This window comes from Capricornis sumatraensis, chromosome 20 (assembly GCF_032405125.1).
Source record: "Capricornis sumatraensis isolate serow.1 chromosome 20, serow.2, whole genome shotgun sequence".
Taxonomy (NCBI): domain Eukaryota; kingdom Metazoa; phylum Chordata; class Mammalia; order Artiodactyla; family Bovidae; genus Capricornis; species Capricornis sumatraensis.
Window position 1 is genome coordinate 44,519,526 of NC_091088.1, and position 23,170 is coordinate 44,542,695.

General features: G+C 42.4%; 1 protein-coding gene across 1 annotated transcript in view; it reads left to right on the top strand.

The window, feature by feature from the left end:
• Positions 1 to 23,170, top strand: part of PMFBP1 (polyamine modulated factor 1 binding protein 1) — a 160,696-nt gene that overhangs the window by 101,335 nt on the left and 36,191 nt on the right. The window contains exons 4-6 of the mRNA XM_068993037.1: positions 11,955 to 12,026; positions 13,030 to 13,041; positions 19,330 to 19,521. Of these exons, the coding sequence (XP_068849138.1) occupies positions 11,955 to 12,026; positions 13,030 to 13,041; positions 19,330 to 19,521 (276 nt within the window). The remainder of the gene's footprint in view (positions 1 to 11,954; positions 12,027 to 13,029; positions 13,042 to 19,329; positions 19,522 to 23,170) is intronic.

A 23,170-nucleotide genomic window follows, 5' to 3' on the forward strand; every position in this document is an offset into this window, starting at 1 on the left:
CTACTCGTTTGAGATAAGATGGGGAATAAGGCCACACAATCCTTCAATCTAATGCATTTGCATTCTAGAGCAGGGGTCTCCCCAGGGCCACAGACCAGTACCAGTCGGTCAGTGGTCTATTAGAAACTGGGCCACACAACAGGAGATGAGCAAGTGGGAATAACCAGAATCATCCCCACCCCACTCCCAGTCCGTGGAGAAATTTTCTTCCACAAAATCGTTCCCTGGTGCCTAAAAGGTTGGGGACTGCTGGTCTTGAGGGAGATACAGACAAGTATGCCCACAATCCTAACAAGGTGCGGTGCCTTGTTAGAAATGTTCAGGAGACCAGGTGGGAGCACATGCTTGGAGAAAGAATCCAGGCTCCAGGAGCCAGATAAGCCTTTGTAGAGAAAATGGTATTTACCTGAATCCTGAGGCATCAGCTTGAGTTAGCCCAAAGATGATAGGAGGAGGGAAATGGAATGATGCACATAAGCACAGGCATCATGAAAAAGATTCAGGGTATGTCTGAGAAACTGAACATAGTTCAGTGGAGCTAGCGTGGGGAATGTGAATAAGGGCAGGGAGGAGGGTCAGGAGAGCAGCACACAGATCAAGGAAGGCCCATAAACCATTTTAAGAGTCTGTCCTCTATCATGAGAGCAATGCAGAATTATTGAAAGGTTTTAAGCAAGTAAATGCCATGATCATATCACTGGTTGCTGGAGGAACGGGCAGTGTCATTGGAGATGAAGAGAAGAGGACCGATAGAAGATTTATTTAGAAGATACAATAGGCAGGACTTGGTGAGTAATGAGATAAAGGGACTAGGAGTGGAAGTGAGCAAGAGAGAGAGGAAGACAGAAGAATCAAGACGGTGCTCACATTTGTGAGCTTGAACAAATAGAGTGGGTGGTTGTGCCTTTCAATGAGGCAGCGTGTAACAGTGATTAAGAGCACAAACTCAGAGCTGGGCTACCTGGGTTTGAATCCTGGCTTTACCACTGTTTCATTTGGGGCCAGTTATTTTTCTCATCTATGATGAAGATAACCAGAGTACCTGGACCATAGAGTTGTTATTCGGATTACGTGGGTTAATACTGACATGCTCAGAACAATGCCTTGCAGGTAATAAATGTTATATGTGTTTGTTATATAACCAAAATAGATGACAAAGGAGAAATAGCAGGTTTGGAATAAAGGATTATGAATTTCATTTTGGAGATCCTGAACTGCATAAATCTGTGGAGCAATCAAGAATAGATCTCTAGAAGGCAATTGCATACATAGATCTGGAGCTGCAAATGGGATCTGTGCTGGGGATTTTGTTCTGGAACAATCTTCATACGAATAGTAACTGAAAACAGTTACCTTCAAGTCTTGGCTCTTCTTCCAAGCATGTGTTCTCCCCACCTCCATCCCCTGAACATCCCTAACAAGAAGAGAAAAGGATAGAAAGTAATGGACAAAGAGAAACCTGGCCCAATGCCTTTCCATGTTTTGGAATCAGTCGGCTGCATTATGTATTCAAATGTCTAAACCTTTAACTTGCTGATAAGAAGAATCCTAGAGAAGGAGAAGTGGCAGAACAAGGCTGCACACTGTGTGAGGCCCCTGGCAGGAGAGAAACAGACTGTTCCATGGAACCACTATCCTGGTAGTTATATTCGTCTTTGTTCATTTCTGCTTCACTTGATGCATACTGGGTTCTTGGCACTTTTTAATTACTGAATACATTAATATTTGTATTTTTCTATTTCTCTTTTTTTCATCCACTGAGAGGGACTTTTTCTGCTATCACCTAACCTCTTGATTATTTAAAGTGACTGAGGTATATCTCTTTTCCCCTAGGAGATCTTTCAGATATGCCAGTGACTGTAAGAAGAACAGGTCTGGTTTAAAGTATGGGCATATAAGAGGCAGGAAGGGACTCCAGGAAAAGCTCCTGTTTATAGCATAATCAGTAAGAATCATTTCTTTTATCTATGTCTATAAACATTTGCATAACTAAACTTACCACAAAAATTATATTATCTAAAGCTAATAATATATGTTGACATGCTATCATTTTTCTATGCTTCTATATTAGATTTAGCCAGTGCTTTATTTCAAATAAAATTTTAATTCATTACAGAATTTAGCATGATAATCATCGATAATCATTGATAAGAATAGCAAGTCTTTTATAATAAAAGTCAGCATTCACATGTTCATAACAGTCCATCTTTGCAGTCTGAATAACTTTTCATCCCACAAACCGGCACCAGCTATGTGATAGTCTTTTGAGCCCTTGGGTTGGCTTTTCCAAGTGAAGTTAAGGAATTGGATTGTCCGAAGTCTTCAGCTTCTCATACCATAATTAAGGCTTCAGTCCATCAGTTCTCTCTCTCTCTTGAAACAGAAAGACCAAATTTGGAAGTCAGTCTAATGACTAGAATATCCATGTGAATATCTGCACACTGTATTATTTACCTATGGCAGAAAAGAAAAGATGCAATACAGAAATTTTTATAATGGGAGGGAAAGGTTGCTCCTGGGTAAATCATTTGAGGAAAGTCAGAATTGAACTTCAACTCAATTTCTCCCTCATATGAATAGTGGGATTAAGGGAAGGAGAGAGAACTGACTTCAGAGAACATCAGTGATGGCAAATGAGGAATCCAGGTGAGTCAGAGGCATGCCCATGCTGGGCTAAAGGCAGGCAACCCAGTAAAGCAGCATTCAGAATCTTTCTAGGGGAAAAGATGTTTGAGAGCTGGACAGCATTGTGGAAAATGAAATTTGTGAAGTAGTGAGGAAAAGCAATAGACAGCCAAACACTTTAATCTAAAAAAATAAATAAAAAGAAAATTTAAAAAGCAGCGACAAAATGGAGAAGTGCAGTGTACCCCACAACCCAAGCTATCTTCAAATAAAATTCATTTCCATAAAGGGTCCTGACCATTCCTAATTTTTGTAAAAGTCACACCCACACGCTGTAATGCACAGTAATCTTTTAATTTTTCCCTTCATTTTGGGGACAAAAATTCCCTTTGAAGCCTCCTTGTGATGGAGCTGAGGGAGTGCCAGCATTCACCCGTGGCTTGGTGGCCTTCCCGCCTCATTGCCACCCGCACAGTTGATGCGCTCTTAGTTACACAGCGCCGGACTGCTGCTGCCTCCCGTCAATCCGTTCAGCCGAAGGCCTCTGATTTGTTCACATTTACTACAACACATACAGAGGGCTGGAGGATTTTTTTTTTTTTTTTTACTATTGATCTGGTGCTTTAAGAGGGGAAAAAATCTCCTTGGCTGTCTAAACACTATTGATCCCTGCTTGGGAGTCGCAGCAGAAGTGTAGAAAGGGCGTGGATGAATTGAAATTTCATTTCCGACAACTTGTTCCTGTTATTTTTACCCTTTTGGACGGGGAGAAACACGTTGCTGCGGCTTCAGTCAATGTGGTCGATAGCTCCACTGAGAAACTCAACACGGCTTCTGCCAGAGGTTTGGCAATGAGACATGATGTTGGATTTAGAGTGTATGAAGCTAAAGGATGCTGGCGAAAAGCACGAGGTCTTAACAGCAACTGGAGGCAGAACAACTAGCTTTGGGCTCGCAGTGACCTAACAGGCCTATGGCTTTGGAAAAAAAGAAGGATTGTGGGCACTTATGACACTGCCATTTGGGAAAGGCCCTGAGTAGCCATACCAGAAGCTTCACCAGGTTACAGAGTCCTCACTTCTGACTCTTGGGTGGCTATATGTTACAAGCAGAGAAGAAACACTCTCTAGCTGAAGCTAAATCTCGGGCTTCAGAGAAAAGCATTGGGTTGAGCTCTTCCAGGAGGTTGTCCGTGAACTATCCAGGAAAGGACAATGTGAAAACCGCAGCTGCAGACCCGCAAGGAACTCGTGGATGACACTAGGCTCCCTAGGGCACGCATCTACAGCCAGCGGCCTCAGGACACACACCCAGCCTGGAGCACACTCAGTAGAGGTGGTTTGGTGCCAACAGCACCAGCTTTGTTCTTTTATTAGATGTTCAAAGAATTCAGGAGAAAACAAGGCTCCTTCTTTCTAATGGCAGCATCTGGTGTTTATGCAGCCATGCACCTTTGATCGTTAAGGATCCCGAAACCCTTAACAACTTGCTGTAGTGCTAAAGTGGCCAGAGCAACGATCTCATAGCAAACGAGCCAAGTTCTTCCCACACCCGTTCGCTTCTCTCCATTTTGCAGTGTGCAGAACCATTCTCCATTCTGGGAGGAGAGTCGGTTTGGATCCCAACCAAACACCTCTTTCATTTGTCACTTTTTTGCAAAGTTTGTCCAGTACTGCCTCCTGCCTGTTTTCATCTAGAAGTACTTAATCACTGTTCTTATTATCAACAGTACTTTATTTACATTTCCAATTATTTTACAGGCCCATTTCTGCCTCTATCTCCATCCCTCCCATTCCAGAGAAAGACGAAAATTTTCTCCTCCCCTGGGAGCCAAGAATCTGCATTGCCAATGAGGTTGCAAATTCAGACACAATAAACAGAATTAAGAAAAACTGAGCTGGCATTTGACAGAAATTGTAAAATGACACTCAGAAATGTTGCTCTTGTGGAAATTACTGATATTAAAATATAAATCAGTGTCTTGTGTTTCCCGAAGCACCAGGGGCTCTATTAGGTTATGCAGTTTGATTGCTGAGCTGAACCTAAGAGACTTGGCAGTTCAATGCTGAAGTTATACCAAAGAATTTAACCCCTCTCCTGCTGGAGAGCAGGCACCCAGGCAAATGCTCATGAATCATAGCATCTCCAAGAGGCCTGGGCTTTTCCACTGAGTCGTTTGAAACCTGCAAGAAGGTGGAGAGGGTTAACATGAGGAGAGAAGGTAAAGGAATTGTGGAAAATCCTTTCTCGAGATAAGAATCTTATTGTATGGTATCAGGAAGAAAGCAGCAAAGGGCAACTCAAGAAGCAGATTCTATGAAATTTTTTATTAGTTATAATGGGGAAAATAGTAACTCAGGAGACACCAACATAACCAAATGACCAAGGTCAATATCACTGGTAATAAGATATACTGATGGTGTATAAGAGGCTAACAACTGGGGAAGCTGAGGAAAGGGTATATAACAACTCTCTGTACTATGTTTGCAACTTTTCTGAAAATCTAGCTTTATTTCAAAGAGGTCTGTACGTTCCTGTTTTTTCACCAGAGTTGACCACTGCTACCTTTGTGGACTTCCCTGGTGGCTTAGAGGGTAAATCATCTGCCTGCAATGCAGGAGACCCGGGTTCGATCCCTGGGTCAGGAAGATCCCCTGGAGAAGGAAATGGCAACCCACTCCAGTATTCTTGCCTGGAAAATCCCATGGACAGAGGAGCCTGATAGGCTACAGTCCATGGGGCCGCAAAGAGTCGGACACGACTGAGCAACTTCACCTCACTTCACTTTACCTTTGTGGAGAGACAAAGCAAATCACAAATAGCCTAATAAAGGCAGATTTTGTTGCCTTTAAAAAGTGAATAGTTAAGGACTTCCCTGGTGGCCCAGTGGCTATTAATCTGCTTTCCAGTGCAAGGGACACAGATTCAATCCCTGGTTGGGGAACTGAGATCCCACACGCCAGGGGGCAAGTGCCAGGCCCGAGCTCTCTAGAACCTGCGCACCGCAACTTAAGACCTAAGGCAGGCAGATATGAACAGATTAAGTGCCACAGGAGTCTGAGGGGTTACCTACCTGGCAAGGCTGCTATGAGAATTGTTGTTCTTTATGTTTGGTACAGTGCCTCACATATAGTAGCTGCCACACAAGTGTTGATTAGTGCATGTGGTTGGAAAGAAGATGACAGAAATGGCTACTGAGTTGGGTCTTGAAAGTGTGTGCTTTTTGGACAGACAGAAAGAAGATGCCTCATATTCAAAAAAGAAAGATACTGAGAAATCAGGTGGGAGAGTTTTCAGTATGTCAGTTTATTCTAAGAGTAACCAAGATTAGATGGAGTGTGTGCTTCAAAAGAGGATATTTTACTAAATGGTATGGGAAGAATGACGGTGGCAGTAGGAGGACTAGGTATGTCGCTCCCTTCCCCACCCTGGATCTTTGTACTCCACACATTAAGTGGGGAAAGAGAAAGCGTGAAACAAAGAGACTGTATCAAGAGAAAACTGAGTCAAGGAAGAGAAAGGAACATTTGAGAAAAATGTTCATGGGGTCAAGGAGTTGGTCCACAATGAAACAGAGGTTCCAAAATGTAGAAGCAGCTAGTGGAGGTGCTATAAATGGAGAGTGAGTTGTAAAGACATCTCTTGAAGAGTAATTAAGGGTACTTTATCCATTTGCATTAGATTTAACTGCTTAAAAATAGAAAAAATCAAAAACAACCGTGACTTAAGATAGAAGTCACTTACGATAGAAATTTCTCCAGTGGTTAGGGCTCCGCGATTCCACTGCAGTAGGAGCAGTTTCGATCTCTGGTTGAGACACTAAGATCCCACATGCCGCGAGGTGTGGCAATAAATAAATACATAAATGCATTTAAAATTGCTCTTTCTCTGTCTCCAGGGCTGGCACGGTGGTTCCATACCATCAGAGACCTAGGTTCTACGTCTATGAGCATCACATCATATTCCAGATGGTTGCTGGAGCACCAGCCCCTAAATCATCATTGCAAACAACCAGAAAGGAAGAGGGAACAAAGAGCTGTACACTACTCTTTCGGATTTCCAGGAAGTCCCCACAGTATTTCATCTTACCTCTGATTTGGCCATAACTTAGACATATAGCCATGCTTGGGTACCAGAGAGGCTGGGATAGGTAGTCTTTTGGATGAGTACATAGACACCCTGATAAAGGTTCTGTTACTATGAAAGATTTATAGTATGGATATTGGAACAGACAACTGACAGCCTCTGTGAGAAGAGCTAGCTGTAGGGAGAGATTTTCACCTGTAGCAACGAGTCTGATAGATCCTGGGACCCCTTCTCTTGTTCCTTCAAGACCCTTGTTTCTTCAGCCATTCCAAAGTCTCCTTTAGGAAGACCCAGCTGGCCCTTCTTCCTCTCCAGAACAGCCTCAGTCATCGGGTTGGACTAGTCAGTAACCTTGGTGTCAGGTTCCTGTCACTAAGTCATGGCGCAGAATCCCCAACCTAGGCAAAACCATCCCCTTCTCCGACCTCTGCTTCTCAGATATGCACTACATGACCAGGGATTATTTTCTTTTTGAACTGGATTTGGATCCAAAGAAGTAGATCGTCCATGCCAGGCCTCCACACAGTATGGCTATGTCCATGACCTCTTGGCAGAAGCAATTTATTGTACAAGGAGCATCCTGTCAATTCATGGTGTTCACATATTTGTAAACTGGAAGAAATATTGAACATCCTTACATCATTTCAATAATTAAGACCCCTAGGAGTCATCACCCTTTTCTATTGGTGTGTGTGTGGATGCTAAGTCACTTCAGTCATGTCTGACTCTTTATGACCCTATGGACCATAGCCCGCCAGGTTCCTCTGTCCATGGGATTCTCCTGGCAAGAATACTGAAGTGTGAGCCATTCCCTTCTCCAAGGGATTTCCCCAACCCAGGGATCAAACCCATGTCTCTTATGTCTCCTGCATTGATAGATGGGTTCTTTACCACTAGTTTTTATTGGTAGGAGGTGGAAAGACTCATGGCTAAGTGTAGGTAAACCTGTTAAGTTTTGATTAACCCTCAAGGATAGCTTTAACTTTAAACTAAATAGTATCTCTTTCTGTGAAAACCCAGAAACGTGTTTTAGATTAATTAAAAAAAAATAGATTCTTGATATTCTTCCATCTAGGTCATGAAGGAAAAGTAACAGACAGTGCTGCTTTAAGGCCAGTAGTTCATCCATATGCCCAAGCTGTGAGCAGTTTCATGGGAGTCAGCACCAGTAATCTGTGTTGATGGCAGGTGTGTAACCTCATGAAGATACTGATAGATGGTGTAAGAAGTACTAACGTGTGTTTCCCATCCTGCCCCCACTCAACCTGTGTTTCATTGAACTTGTTCACTTATACCTTTTTCCTTCCTCTCCCCACAAGTAAACAAAGACTCTCTGAATTAATAAAGAGGAAAGAGAGGAGAATATGAACATAAGGCAGTGGCACCCCACTCCAGTACTCTTGCCTGGAAAATCCCAAGGACACAGGAGCCTGGTGGGCTGCAGTCTGTGGGGTCGCTGAGAGTTGTACACGACTGAGCAACTTCACTTTCAGTTTTCACTTTTCTGCATTGGAGAAGGAAATGGCAAACCACTCCAGTGTTCTTGCCTGGAGAATCCCAGGGATGGGGGAGCCTGGTGGACTGCCATCTATTGGGTCACGCAGAGTCGGACACGACTGAAGCAACTTAGCAGCAGCAGCACTAAGATCAGTATAATCTCCAAAATGGAGAAAACAATAGAACCCCAGATAGATTTAGCAGTCCAGGGGCAGAAATGTTGATGCATACCAGGCATGGGGGACAGGGAAGTGAGTGAACACGATATTAAAGTCCTATCCCTTTCCTCTCAACTGACCTTTCTAGAGAATGGTGGAAATGATGATGGTATACTGATGGTAGAGCAGGTCTAAGAGAAGAGAGCCTGAGACCAATCTCACGTGTGTGTGTCTTTCTGCATTAGCAGCTTCCTCAGAGGATGAAAAAGGCCCAGAAGAGCTACAGTAAGAAGAAGATGCAATCTCTGCAGCCTGATGACCAGCACATAGACATCTCAGCACACTCCAGCTGCAAGAGACACCCTTGACCAGGGACCAGAGCAACCAGGACCCCAGAACTGAGGCACACACTGGACAGACCTAAATAGGTGGAAGGAATAATGAACTGCTTCATTTTTTAACTGAAAAAATGATGGCTATTTCTCAGAAATAACTAAGATTCCATTTTTTGCCATTTGGTATAAATGGAATTTAACAAAGACATTGAGTAATACAAAAATAGTTACTTTTTCTTTGCATACTTGAGTTCATACTGCTACCCTAGTCGCTGATGTGATGACTAGATGTAATACTAAGTGTTTCTTGAGAATCTGTAAAGTGCTCTGTGTGGGGGCTGAGGCCAACCTCAGAGGCACAAAACATCACTAGATCCCCTGACCAAGTTTTTGTTTTTTGTTTTTTGTGGTCGCAACTGTCACCAAGAAAAAGCCTGCTAGAAAAGCAGATGGCAAAACTTTTGAATACAAGAAGAATAGTTCCCTGAGGAGACACAACAGAATTGGAGATGCCAGTGGAGGAGATGAAGCACAAGGATGTGAAGGTCTCAAAGGTGATGCAGGAGACAATAGCACAGAAGGTGTAGAATCAAGAGTTTGAGAAGAGAGGGGGCATTCAAGGCCTGTGCCCAGAGATCAGTATCCATGGATCAGGTGGGGAGCCCCTCCCTCTGTGATGAATTCTCTCCTCTACAAAATATTTGTCCAGCCACACTGGATACGCACTCCTCAGAAGGCATTGTGAAGGTTCCTGTGATCATTTTATGAAGCAGCTGAGGCTGCCCCAGAGCACTCTTAGTTACCCATCTGGCACACATTACTGTCAAATGCTTCCAAAATTTATTGTATAACCCTTCCCTTTTTTTTTCATCATAAACACTTCCAAATTGCCCACTTCTATTGTTAATGACTCACAGGATTCCCATATTTCCTTCATGGAACACAGTTCAGCTCTCTATTTTTCCTCTAATTTATTTTACTTAGTAAATATATTTCCATGCAAATATGAGAGCCTGTGCCTGCCACTTTTCCTTCCAAATGCTCTTGGCCCTTGCAATGGTAGCTGTGTAACTCCATAGTAGATGAAACTATCATAAATTAGACAATCATTTTTCTGTCTCTGGGACAAGATTTGCTTTTATTTAAGAATCATCTCCTGGCGATCCAGCAAGTCAGCTTCTGTTGTTAGTCGCTCAGTCGTCAGCCTCTAGAGGAATATTATTCTCAAGGATATGTTTACTCCACTACAACCTTTGTGTGATGCCTGGTCCGTGTTCACAATTCCTGTTAAAGAAGAATGTCCATCAAGGTGGAACCAAAACAGTAAACTTTAGAGCTAGGAAAGAAAGCCATCATTCAGTACAACTCCTCAGTTTAGAGAGGGAGAATGAAGGCTTGGAGAGATGAGTGCTTTTCCATGGGCTGCTCCTTGACTTAGGTGCTGAACCAGGTTTAGCAGCTTCCTGTCATAGAGACCCGTTCAGTGTTCTTTTAGGCCATGCTATTTTTAATCTTCTTGGCTGTCTAACACTGTCGAATAAATGTTTATGTCCCTTCAAAACTCATGTGTTGAAATCCTAACCATCAAGGTGATAGTATTAGGAGGTGGGAGCCTTTGGGAGGTGATTACATCATGAAGATGGAGCTGTCATGAATGGGATTAGTGCCCTTATAAAAGAGACCCCAGGAGTCTCCTTTGTCCCTTCTGCCATGCGAATTTACAGCAAAAAAAAAGAAACAGCCATCTCTGAAGTGGGTCCTCACCTAATCTCCTAGCACCTTTGATCATGAACTTCTCAACCTCCAGAACTGTGAGAAAAAAAGTTCTTCTGTTCTTTATAAGATATGCAGTCTGTGATGTTTTGTTACAGCAGCCCAGTCAACTAAGATATCTTGCATTGAAGTGATTTGTAACATTCACCAATATTTCCTCTTGGGGGTAAGGGAAGAAAGTGGGCATAGCCATAGGACTTATTTTGGCCAATGAAATGTGAGCAGAAGTGAAGTGTGTCACTTCCACTTTAAGAACCTGTGTGTGATTCACCTAATTCCCTTTCTGCTGCCATGGCAACAGGCAGCATGCTAGATGATAGAGGTTCTACTAGCTGAGGACAATAAAGAGCAGAGCCCCAGCTGACTCATAAAGGACATGTAGCACAAGTGAAAAATAAACCTTCATGGTTTTAAATCACTGAGATTTGTGGATTATTTGTTACTGCGGAATCACCTAGGCCCTCCCTACTGGGTAAGCCAGCTTGACATCACCATTCCCATGATGCATCTCTCTGCATGAAGCCGCAAGAGGGTGAACAATGCAGCGCATCAGAACACAACCCCATAAAACATTCCGAATTCTCACCAACATTCTTTCTTCCTCTTGGCTTATATTAGGGGTGGGGTATGTGGTTCATTACAAAGAATGAGTGTTTTGATAGCTTCTCATTCTTGGAACTATTCTGCAGGTAAGCGCCTGATGGAAACTTCCTCTAGTCTTAGAGTTTAAAACATAATGAATTAGATTATTTTAATAAGTGCAGTGCATTATGACCTCACATGCATCATCCTATACTTACACACACATATGTGTAAATAACTGTGGTTTTCCTTGAGGCTTTTTATTTGGATAATTCTCAGCACTTTCCAAGTTTCCTAGCTTTACAACCACCAGTATAACAGTAACTTGATGCTGCAAAAAAAAATCACATCATCAGATATTTCCAAATTAATAAGTAGAAATTAACGGAAGGGAAGATCCCCATGGAATAGTAAGAGAGCCTGTCTGACCTTGGGTAAGTCACTTAGCCTCTCTGGGCTTCAATTTCCTCCTCTGTAAAGTAGAGACAGAAATAGTGTCCACTTCCAGGGTTATTATGAGAATGAAGTTGATGTGCACATCCCAACTGGTTCATAATTAGCACCTAATATTAACTATATTTGAGCCATAGAATATTTAGAAACCTAGAAAGTAAAATCATTTCAGACCTTTTACTTTCCAAGAAGGATGAGTTCAGAAACTATCTAGCCTACCAACTGGTGATTTTGGGGGAAAGATGTAAAACCACAGTCCTGTCTTCCTAACAAAGGCTTTAACACACTTTTGAAAACACAAACAGATGGGTAGGCAAGTAGGTATTACCAACAGTTCAGAAATTTTTCCAGACTCCCTGCTGAGAGCACATATCCAGGTGGGAAAATCTTTAAAGGGCCAGACTAATTTATGCTTTTTCCATCTTAAATTCTTGGACTTTTTCAGGTTTATAACAAAGCTCAGAAAATGCTAAAGCTTAAAGGAGAATTGAGAGGTACTAAGGAAATGAAAGATGAGGTAAGTCTTCTTACTCCTCTGTATAAAGGAATAGAGTTGATTGAACTTTTGTTACAAGGGACATCTTTTCAAATTTCATGATTCAAAATTTCTATAATAAGCATCCTCAAATCTCAGACAGAGGTGGGCAGCAGAGCATACATAACATATAAGAGCCCAGACTTGAGCTAGGTGAGTCTGGGTCCATCTCTAATAGCAGTGTGATATTGGGCATTTTACTTAACCTCTCTGAGCTTCCTTTGCCTTACCTAGAAAATATGAATAATGAGCACTTATTTCCAAGGTTCACTGTGAGGATTAAGTAAGATACCACATGTAAAAAAAGCCAGTGCTTGGGACTTAAGCACTTATTAAATATTATTGCCAACATTTTCTCTTTATCTGGACTGATATGGAAACAGAGTGCTCTGCTGAGTTTAATATTTCAGTCAAACTGTGTTTACGTTTTCCCTGACTTGTTCCAGAAAGGACTTAAGGGGGATGTTTTTGTTAGTGTAGGGCTGTCCCGCATGACTTATGCTTTCTAACAGACCTCCTACCAAGAGGTAAGTGGTTTCCAAAAGAGGTGTTTCAACTCCTTTCCTGCTAGGTTACTAGTGGAAACCCTTCAGGATTCACGGAAAGTTCTGCAGGAAGAAAAAGGTCTGATATGGGTTTTCTAGAAGGGCGTTTCTTCATTCACCTGATATCTTTGGGGCACTTCGCTGTGCCAGGCATTGCTCTAGGGCCTGGGGATGAAGCAATGAACAAAACAAACAAAGATTCCTATTCTTGTGGAGCTTACTCTCTAGGGAAATAATTTATCCAAGGGTATGTTGGAGGAAATTATGTGCCAATGAGAATTGGCCTATATTCCATAGGTGGTGGATCTCTGACATAGGCCGTGTGTATCCTAAGCCATATACTTATACAGGGTCCCAGTTTTTAAAGAATTTAAGACACAATAAAATATACTCAGTCTTCACTATATGCACGTAATTGGCTCCAAAATTTTTACTCACAGGCTAAACCTTGGGTAAGTGCCCATTAATTCCCATCATAAGTAAACAAAAACTGTAATGTTTTTACAGATGGAAAAGTAAACTCAGGAATCAAGTTAGTAACATCAATAGCAATGTTTGGAATTACTGTAGATAACTTTAAACTCTTTTACTGTAGAAGTAAACTATAAAAATTCCTGTATCGATGTTAACGTTTAAGATTTCATGCTTTTAAAAACATAACTCTGACTATAAACTGATATGTTTTGAATGGTAGTGAGGGCTAAGGGTGGTTTTCCATTGTTTATTGAAGACCTTTCTTTATCCTCACAAAAATAATTTCCCAGATAATAACTTTATGGTATTGTTGGTGGACTCCAGAATTACTCTGGAAACTGCCACCCAAGCTTTATTGTTCAAGTTCCAAATCCTGGGAAATGCTGCCATCTTGAATCTTTGTAATGCTCCTGGGGCCTGAGTGTGCTACTGAATCACAAGCTTCAGTTTAACATCAGCTCCCCCGGAGAAGAAGCATTAAGACTCTCTGTCAATACTTTTTAAAAAATCTTTTATTTATTTCTATTTTTTGGTTGTGCCTAGTCTTTGTTGCTGCACAGGCTTTTATCTACTTGCAGCAAGCGGAGTCGGGGCTACTCTCTAGTTGTGGGGCACAAGTTTCTCATTGTGGTGGCTTCTCTTATTTCAGAGCACAAGCACTGGGGCACTCAGGCTTCAGTAGTTGCTGCATGTGGGCTCAGTAGTTGAGGTACATGGGCTTAAGTTGCCCCAGGGCATAGGAATCTTCCCAGACCAGGGGTCAAACTTGTGTCCCCTGCATTGGCAGGCACATTCTTAACCATTGGACCACCAGGCAAGTCCTGTCAATACTTTTGAAGCCTAGAACAAAATTTCTTCTCATCTTTTGAAATATAGTTCAAGAAGGCATGCTCTTAGAAAAAAGACTCACTTAATCAATACAGAAAATTTGCTTCAGTAAGTAACCTATTTTCTAATAACTATCATGAGTATAGTAGCAACTGCAGCATCAGCACTCACCACTTTGCCTGTGATTGGTAGCTGCTGCTGCTATCACAGGCCTTCAAACAAAGTGACCAGGTTCCAACCCCTTATAAGCAAAACTGGGTACAGGCAGACTTCATTTTATTGAGCTTCACTTGATTGCACTCTGTAGATATTATATTTTTTACAGATTGAAGATTTGTGGCAACCCTATACCAAGCAAGTCTATCAATGCCACTTTTTTTCAATAGCATTTGCTCACTTTGTGTCCCTGTGTCCCATTTTGGCATTTTGGGCAATATTTCAAACTGCTCATTGTTATATTTGTTATGGTGATCTGTGATCAGTGATCTTTATTACTTTTGCAAAAAGATTGCAATTCGCTAAAGGTTCAGATGATGGTTACCATTTTTTAGCAATAAATTATTTTTAAATTAAGGTATTGCAGCCATGAAATTAAAAGACGCTTACTCCTTGGAAGGAAAGTTATGACCAACCTAGATAGTATATTGAAAAGCAGAGATATTGCTTTGCCAACAAAGGTCCATCTAGTCAAGGCTATGGTTTTTCCAGTGGTCAGGTGTGGATGTGAGAGTTGGACTTTGAAGAAAGCTGAGCACTGAAGAATTGATGCTTTTGAACTGTGGTGTTGAAGAAGACTCTTGAGAGTCCCCTGGACTGCGAGGAGATCCATCCAGTCTATCCTAAAGGAGATCAGTCCTGGGTGTTCATTGGAAGGACTGATGCTGAAGCTGAAACTCCAATACTTTGGCCACCTCATGCAAAGAGTTGACTCATTGGAACAGACCCTGATGCTGGGAGGGATTGGGGGCAGGAGGAGAAGGGGACGACAGAGGATGAGATGGCTGGATGGCATCACCGACTCAATGGATGTGAGTTTGAGTGAACTCCGGGAGATGGTGATGGACAGGGAGGCCTGGCATGCTGTCATTCATGGGGTCACAAGGAGTCAGACATGACTGAGCAACTGAACTGAACTGAACTGAACTGATATACTTTTTTAAATACAATGTTTTTGCAAACTTAATAGACTACAGACTATTGTAAACATAACTTCTTTTTTTTTTTTTTTTTAATTTTAAAATCTTTAATTCTTACATATGTTCCCAAACATGAAACCCCCTCCCACCTCTCTCCCCATAACATCTCTGTGGGTCATCCCCATGCACCAGCCCCAAGCATGCTGTATCCTGCATCAGACATAGACTGGCGATTCAATTCTTACATGATAGTATACATGATAGAATGCCATTCTCCCAAATCATCCCACCCTCTCCCTCTCTCTCTGAGTCCAAAAGTCCGTTATACACCGCTGTGTCTTTTTTCCTGTCTTGCATACAGGGTCGTCTTTGCCATCTTTCTAAATTCCATATATATGTGTTAGTGTACTGTATTGGTGTTTTTCTTTCTGGCTTACTTCACTCTGTATAATCGGCTCCAGTTTCATCCATCTCATCAGAACTGATTCAAATGAATTCTTTTTAACGGCTGAGTAATACTCCATTGTGTACATGTACCAAAGCTTTCTTATCCATTCATCTGCTGATGGACATCTAGGTTGTTTCCATGTCCTGGCTATTATAAACAGTGCTGCGATGAACATTGGGGTACATGTGTCTCTTTCAATTCTGGTTTCCTCAGTGTGTATACCCAGCAGTGGGATTGCTGGGTCATAAGGTAGTTCTATTTGCAATTTTTTAAGGAATCTCCACACTGTTCTCCATAGTGGCTGTACTAGTTTGCATTCCCACCAACAGTGTAGGAGGGTTCCCTTTTCTCCACACCCTCTCCAGCATTTATTGCTTGCAGATTTTTGGATCGCAGCCATTCTGACTGGTGTGAAGTGGTACCTCATTGTGGTTTTGATTTGCATTTCTCTGATAATGAGTGATAAACATAACTTCTATATGCACTGAGAAACCAAAAAATTTGTGTGACTTGATTTACTGTGATATTTGGTTTATCTCAGTGGTCTGGAACAATGCCCACAATATCTTCGAGGTTTGCCTGTATCTAAGTACGTGGTTTATATATGTGAAACCCATCTAGCCGTGGAGGCTTGTAATTTCGGATTGTTCATGACTTCATATTTAGAGCAGGATCAGATGGTGCCTGAGGGTCAGCATTAGACTCTCAGTTCATCTTGTGTCCCAGTACTGGTTACAGAGCTCTGATTGATGAAATGTCAGATTAAATCAATTTCTACCACATATTGATACTCAAAAGGCATCTGCCTGGAATTTAGCGTTCATAAAGTAGATAGGATTAGAAATAGTGTACAGTGACCTCTGTGCATGATATTAGCAAGAAATTAAGTTTACTGGAACCTCAGAAACACTGGCCTTTGTGGAGTTCTGAGGTGAGCACAGCCCCTACAGTACTACCTACAGTAAAAAATAATACATGGTTCATGGAAATCACCTTAGTGCTCTCCCAGCGTTTTCACTCTTATTCTGGTGAGTCAAAACCCTTGTGTAATTTGGCCTTTAGGGGTGAATGGTTAGGTTCTGATTTCCAAAGCAAATGTCATTTAACATTCAGCAAAATACCTTTGTTATTCAGCTGGTTTAGGGCATCCTCAAAGAAGGGATTATTTATTCCAAACTTCTTGTTTTATGAACAAAGAAATTGCCTCAGAGACTCTGAGTCAGTGCTAATGTCCAAATTAGATGAGATCATCTACATTAAAGATCCAGTTCTGAAGCCCTGGTGGTGCAACAGAATTGGGCTAGCCGGCCTTCTTCTCAAACTAGAAGGAGTGGGGTGGGTTTTAATTGGCCCGAGAGGGTATTGAGCTTTTAACATGGAGAAGCTCACGTTGTATATCACTGGTACTTTGTTAGTGAGTCCTTGGTGTGCCCAGCTTCATACACAACAATCTGTGACATTGTCCTCACCTTAGGATGCATATATTCAGCATCCAGGCAAGAGTACAGGGCACATGGCACTTTCATAGAACAAGCATTGTATTGTCACCTAATCTGCTCATAGATGCCAAAGAGAGAGTCCTGTAGCAATAGGGAATCCCTAGGCTCCCCCACAACTCCCCAGTGAGTCTCCATACTCTAGTCCCAGTAAGGCAGCCATGAGAAAAGGGCTTTTAAAAGCACTGGAATCAAACTGCTGCTCCTTGTCAGATCAAGGCTTTTGTTTTCTAGTTAGAGAACTGTGTCTGTACACCTTTTTTTTTTTTTAGCTGCTCTACACATATTCTCTTAAGAGAGTCCCTGGTAATTGTCTTAATGGTAATTACATGCTTGGGGCAGTTGACATCCACTGTTATTTTTCTAAAAGTGGGGAACAAGGGACAGGAGCTGGAGAGGAAGAAGGAGAGTTTTGAGATAATGAAATCCTTTTAATGACAGAGCCACGCCGTTAACCTAATTAAACTGTAAAGTGGTAAAAAAAAAAAAAATGTCCAGGTACTAAATGGAAATGATGGAATAAATCAGCTGAGACAGCAGCACTTCTGGGAAACCTTCTGAATTCCGAATACTCTGACATTGAGGTGTCCGATTCTTGTGGTTATTTCTGCCCCCTCCCACCCCACCCCCAGCCTTGTGCAGAGGTCTCTTAAACTGACCTGTCCAGCAAGGCTTGATTTATGATGTCCATATCAGGTCTCCAGCTCCCCCTGGGAGTATGCCTTATAAAGCTCATGTATTTAAGAAGTCAGCGCAATCAGTGGGACGTGGTGGTAGAGCACTGGCTACAGGGTCAGGAGAGCTGAACTCTCCTCTGCTGACCACCTATGGGACTTTGGACACTCTCACTTGGACCACTTTGCCATTTCTGGGCATTCATGGCTTCTGTGTGCTTTTGCAGCTACAACTCTCTTAGAAGAATTGCCCTTGGGCATTTGGGGTCACTCTACTCACAAGAGCAGAAAGCTAGAAGTCCTTGAGAGCTTACACTCCATGAGGCAGCCCTTAACCATTGACTGGCTGATGCTGAGGCTGACGGCCCAGCTTTCATTGCATCTAGTCAGGACAGGCTCTAAGGTGTACTTTAGACTCTGGAGTTCCCTGTGGAATTAGGCTGAAGCCATTCCCACAAAACTTCGTCTGAAACTGTGCTCTTCCTTAGTTTCTTTCTCTTCCCTGTCCTGCTTCCCCCACCTACTGGCTGATTTCTCTTGGGATTGTTTTCTTTTACAGATGCCATGAATGCTCACCTAAGAGCTTGCTCTGAGTAATTTACACAAGCAGGCACCTACTATAAAAGCACCAGCCTCAGTTCCAACATATAAAACTCAGCGGTAGTGGTGCCTGTCCTCAGGAGTATCACAAAAAGTTTGCACAGTGATAGGACTAAAGCACTGGACAGGTTCACAGAGGGCTGCTTGCTAATTTCTTTTCACACCATTGTCACTCACAACACTGGGAGTGGAAGGTGGCATCCTATATGACAGAGTCCCCACCCCCTTCCCACGGCTGTATGCCCCAACCCCAACCCAAGCTACTATTCCCCACATTCTCTATTTTGATCTTGATCACTAATTTCCATCTGACCTAGCAGTAATTAACAAATCTTCTTCACTTACAATCAAAGACAGGGATCTTATGCAATCAGTCCAGGGATTTTACTTTCATTCCCATTGGTATATGTCTCCAAAGAAAAGCACAAGGTTTATAGGTGTAAAAAGTGTAAAGTGTGAGTCGCTCAGTCGTGTCCAACTCTTTGCAACTCCATGACTGTAGTCTGCCAGGCTCCTTTGTCCGTGGAATTGTCCAGGCAAGAATACTGGAGTGGGTTGCCATTTCCTTCTCCAGGAGATCTTCCTGATCCAGGGATCGAACCCCAGTCTCCTGTATTGCAGACAGATTCTTTACTATCAAAGCCACCAAAGAAACCCAGGTTTGTAGGTAAGGGAAGACTAAGAATTTAGTGGGTAGAAGGGAAAGTGAAGAGACTTTTCAGAAGCCACATCAACTCCAGCACTGATTCACTAGAGCCTTGACAAGTCCATTTGACATCATCTCATCAGTGGCAGAGCCATTAATATTATAGTCAGTTCACCAGGTGCCTGGAATTGTTCTAGGCACGGACTTTCTCTTAAAAGCAAGGGAAACGGCTATGATGCACCCACAGCAGTGGGTGAAGATTAATTAATATAAATAAGTAATTGTCTGAATAATGCAGAGCACTCAGACACCTCGCAAATGGATACTGTGTAAACGTTACACAGGATGAGTAATAACAGTGAAGGGTTGATGGACAAATTTCCAGCAAATTTAAAGTCTCTGTCAACCAGTGAACGAAAGTAAGCATTTTCTTGATAGTTCATAATTGATGCTTTTGTTTTTCTGACTGCCGAGGTCGGGGAGAGAGACAGAGATGTAAGCAGTCTGAACAGCAAGCTCTTGAGCCTGCAAGCTGACATCAAGAATCTACACAATGTCTGCAAGAGACAGGGGAAGACCTTGCAGGAGAATCAGCTCTGTGTGGAGGAGGCCATGATGAACAGCAGCCACGTAAGGGATTCACCATCCACTTCCCACCTCTGCTCCCTCTCTTTCCACTTCTGCCTCCTTGGGTAGGAGAAATAATAGAAAGTTTTCCCACTGGTCATTCAAGAGCGCTTACTGAGCAAACAATGAGAGAACTAAACACACACACACACACACACACACACACACACACACACACAAATGCCATCCCTGCCCTGAGGACTTTTCAGTCTAGCTATCTTATCTCCAAGGTCATTTACATCTGAGCTCTTTTCTTTACCTGGTCTTTCACACTGAATTAGCAGCACCTGAGGTCCATTGCCCTTAAAAAAAAAAAGCCAGATCATAATTATGTAGTTATGTAAAGAGAATAGCATCTTAATGGATTTTACTTTATTTATTTATTTTTTGGCCGAGTCTTGCGGCACGTGGAATCTTCGTTTCCCAACCAGAGATTAAACCTGTACCCCCTGCCTTGGGAGTGCGGAGTCTTACCCTTTGGACTGCCAGGGAAGTCTCTTAATGGATTTTGGACAAACTTCTACATCATCCATAAAAATAGCAGCCATTCCACCTGCTCTGAGGTGTCACTTCCTGTCAGTGCAGCAGGAGCTGTTTAGTGCCACACCTGCAGCTCTCTGCCTATAAGCTTTACTTCTGGATACAGGAGCCCAGTCGTAGGATAAGCTGAAGTGCAGAAGAATTAATGCCCCTAGAAGCAGCCCTAAACCAATGACTGATGGGGAGAGGGCTGATTAGCAACCCATCTCCCTTACTCTGTCTCACTGGAAAGAACTCCAGGCACGTTCTTTGCTCTCTCCTGGAGTTCCTCAATGGGGCCCAGTACCAGGTGCCCACAGTGGCAACTAGGTTGGCCTCCTTTCACAATTTCCTTCCCTGCCTTGTTCATTTCCCCACTCCCGTACCTGAGTTTCCTAAAATTACCTTCCACACAAGCCACTTACTCGATGCCTGGTTCCTTGTCTTAGGACTTGCTTCCAGAGGTGCCCAAGCCACGATACTCAGTAGCACTTATCCTGAGCCTGTGCAAGCAGGAGGATCATCTTTCTTGAGACTCTGATTTTGAACTACCCTCCTAGGCAACTCATCAGCTGAGGCAACTTCACTTCATCCTGAGGTTTTCTCTTTTTGGAAACTCCAGCTCTAAGCTCTTTAAACCAGTCTCTAAGTTTATGCACACAAGCTGGGGAGCCAGCTGGGAGATGTTTTCCCAGAGTTTTCTAAACACTTTGGGTTTCCAAGACTTCCTAACTTGCAGTCGTCATTTCTACTTGGGGACTTGAGTTATTGGCAAACATGAGGCAGGTACTGGTTTCACAGATCTGTTGCCAGGCCTCCAAGTTAGCCTCCTAGGTGCAGTCAAGGATCTGGCCTCTCCTAATTGGGAGAGTTAGAATTAGAGTTAATTAGAACTCTGTTAAGAGCTCTCCCAGGACTTACCACTTCCCTATAGAAACCACAAATTGTTCTTCTGTGATGCCCTAAAAATTTTAGAAGCAAAGCAATTCTTTTTTTTTCAATTCTACCTTTTCTTACTGAGAACTACTGTCCTTTGGAGAAGGGCATGGCAACCCACTCCAGTATTCTTGCTTGGAAAATCCCACGGACAGGGGAGCCTGGTGGGCTATAGTCAATAGGGTCGCACAGAGTTGTACATGACTGAAGCAACTTAGCACGCAGTACTGGCCTTTCTGCAGTAAGTCACAAATACAGAAAAATTCATTGGTTTCCCTAAATGGATCCCAGGAAGGATATTACTGTAATTTTTTTTCTAAATATTAACATTTTAGGATATTTTCACCATTACTGTTACAAGTTTATTCCCCTAGTCAGGGAAAGTCATGTGGCTTATAAATGTACCTGGCAACTTGGAGGGAGAAAGGTATTAAGTCACATTTTATTATTCTAATTGCCCAAAAGAAGGTCTAACAGCTTGAAACAAGCTTTAAAACAGGCTCTTTTTTTTCCCCAGCACTTAGCACCAAATTTAAATTGCAGACTACGCATACAAATACACAATTAGATGTAGACTTACACTCATCCACTCAGAAAACCCCTGCAAGACCTGCCTGCCACAAGGAAATATAATATGGGAACAAAGGAGGAACCCAAGGCTTTCTGAAATTTTGACTAATATCTGACAAGGAGCTGGAGAAATAAGCAAGACATTTAGAACACAGTTATGAGAAAAATTAAAATATGACATCAGATGTTGTGTGTGTAGAAGAGGGACAGGCAAGGTGACCTTGTAAATCAAGAATACATTGTGCCCCAAGTCCCAGGAACAGAGAGAGCTGGGCCTGAGGTAAAGCAAGTCAGATGCCTGGGGTGCAAAATGTCGGGGGCTCTCATTATTTTTTTAACTTTTATTTATTTATTTTTGGCTGCACTGGTTCTTTGTTGCTGCCCATGGGCTTCCTCTAGTGCCGGCGAGTGAGGGCTACTATTCTCGAGGTGTTCAGGCTTCTCACTGTGGTGTCTTCTCTTGGTTCAGAGCCTCGGCTCTAGGGCTCGTGGGCTCAACAGTTGTAGTACACGGGGCTCACTTGCCCTGAGGCATGTGAAATCTTCCCAGACCAGGGATCAAACACGTGTCCCCTGCATTGACAGGTGGATTCTTAACCACTGGATCACCAGGCAAGTCCAAGGGCACTCGTTCTTTAGGTGCCAATCCTGTATTTGCTCAGTCCTAAGTTTGAATGCCTCCTTAAGCTGTGCCCTTCACTTACCTCACTCTAGTCCCAACCCCGGGACAAACCTCTCTAGTGATATAAGACTAAATCAGGCTTACAGGGGAAATATCTCACATCCCACCTCAAAGATACGGAAAAAAGTTCTACCAACTGGGAAAAGATGGGGCTTTTTCTCTTAAATGAAGAAGAATCATCAAGGATTCAGTTTTCAGAGCAGTGCCAACCTGAGACAGAAACTAAAAGAGAGAATAAAATGGTTAAAAAGTATTTTGAAAAGCTGGCTTTAGGCAAAGCAGCAGGGCCTGATGATATACTTCGAAGAGTACTTAAGGAATTGGCAGGTGTTATTACATAGCTGCTAGCGATTATTTTGAGAACTCAAGAGAATAAAGAAAGACCCTGCAGACTGAAAAAGGGTAAATGAAGTGCTCATCTTTTTAAAAAGGGAAAAAGGACAATCTCGGTAATTATAGACCTGTCAGCTTAACTTCAATATCAGGGAAAATATAGAACTTAACATCAATCAATTAGCATCAACTTGAAAACCACCAAGTATTGGGTGGAAACCAACATGACTTTTCAAAAGGTGAAATCATGCCAGGCCAATTAATTTCCTTCTGTGATCAAGTGGCCACATAGGCAAGGAGGGAGCAATAGCTATAATCTCTTTGACCACAAGGAGGGCTGAAAAGTAGTCTAAATATGAGAACAGGTTCCTACAGGTGGCCAAGTCCTCTATCTTTTAAGACAGCTGAATCCTGGACAGAAATCAATCTGAGAAACATTGGTAGACCAGATGGCCTCCAGTATCATGTCTAATTCTGAATGGTCATTTTAAGAACTAGTCTTATTTCCATAAGATTACTTCCAACTTGCTCATTTTCTCCAGATTTCGGTTTAAAGGTCAAAGCAGAATCTAATAAAATATCTGCCTTCACTTAAAAGAAACTTTTTTTAAA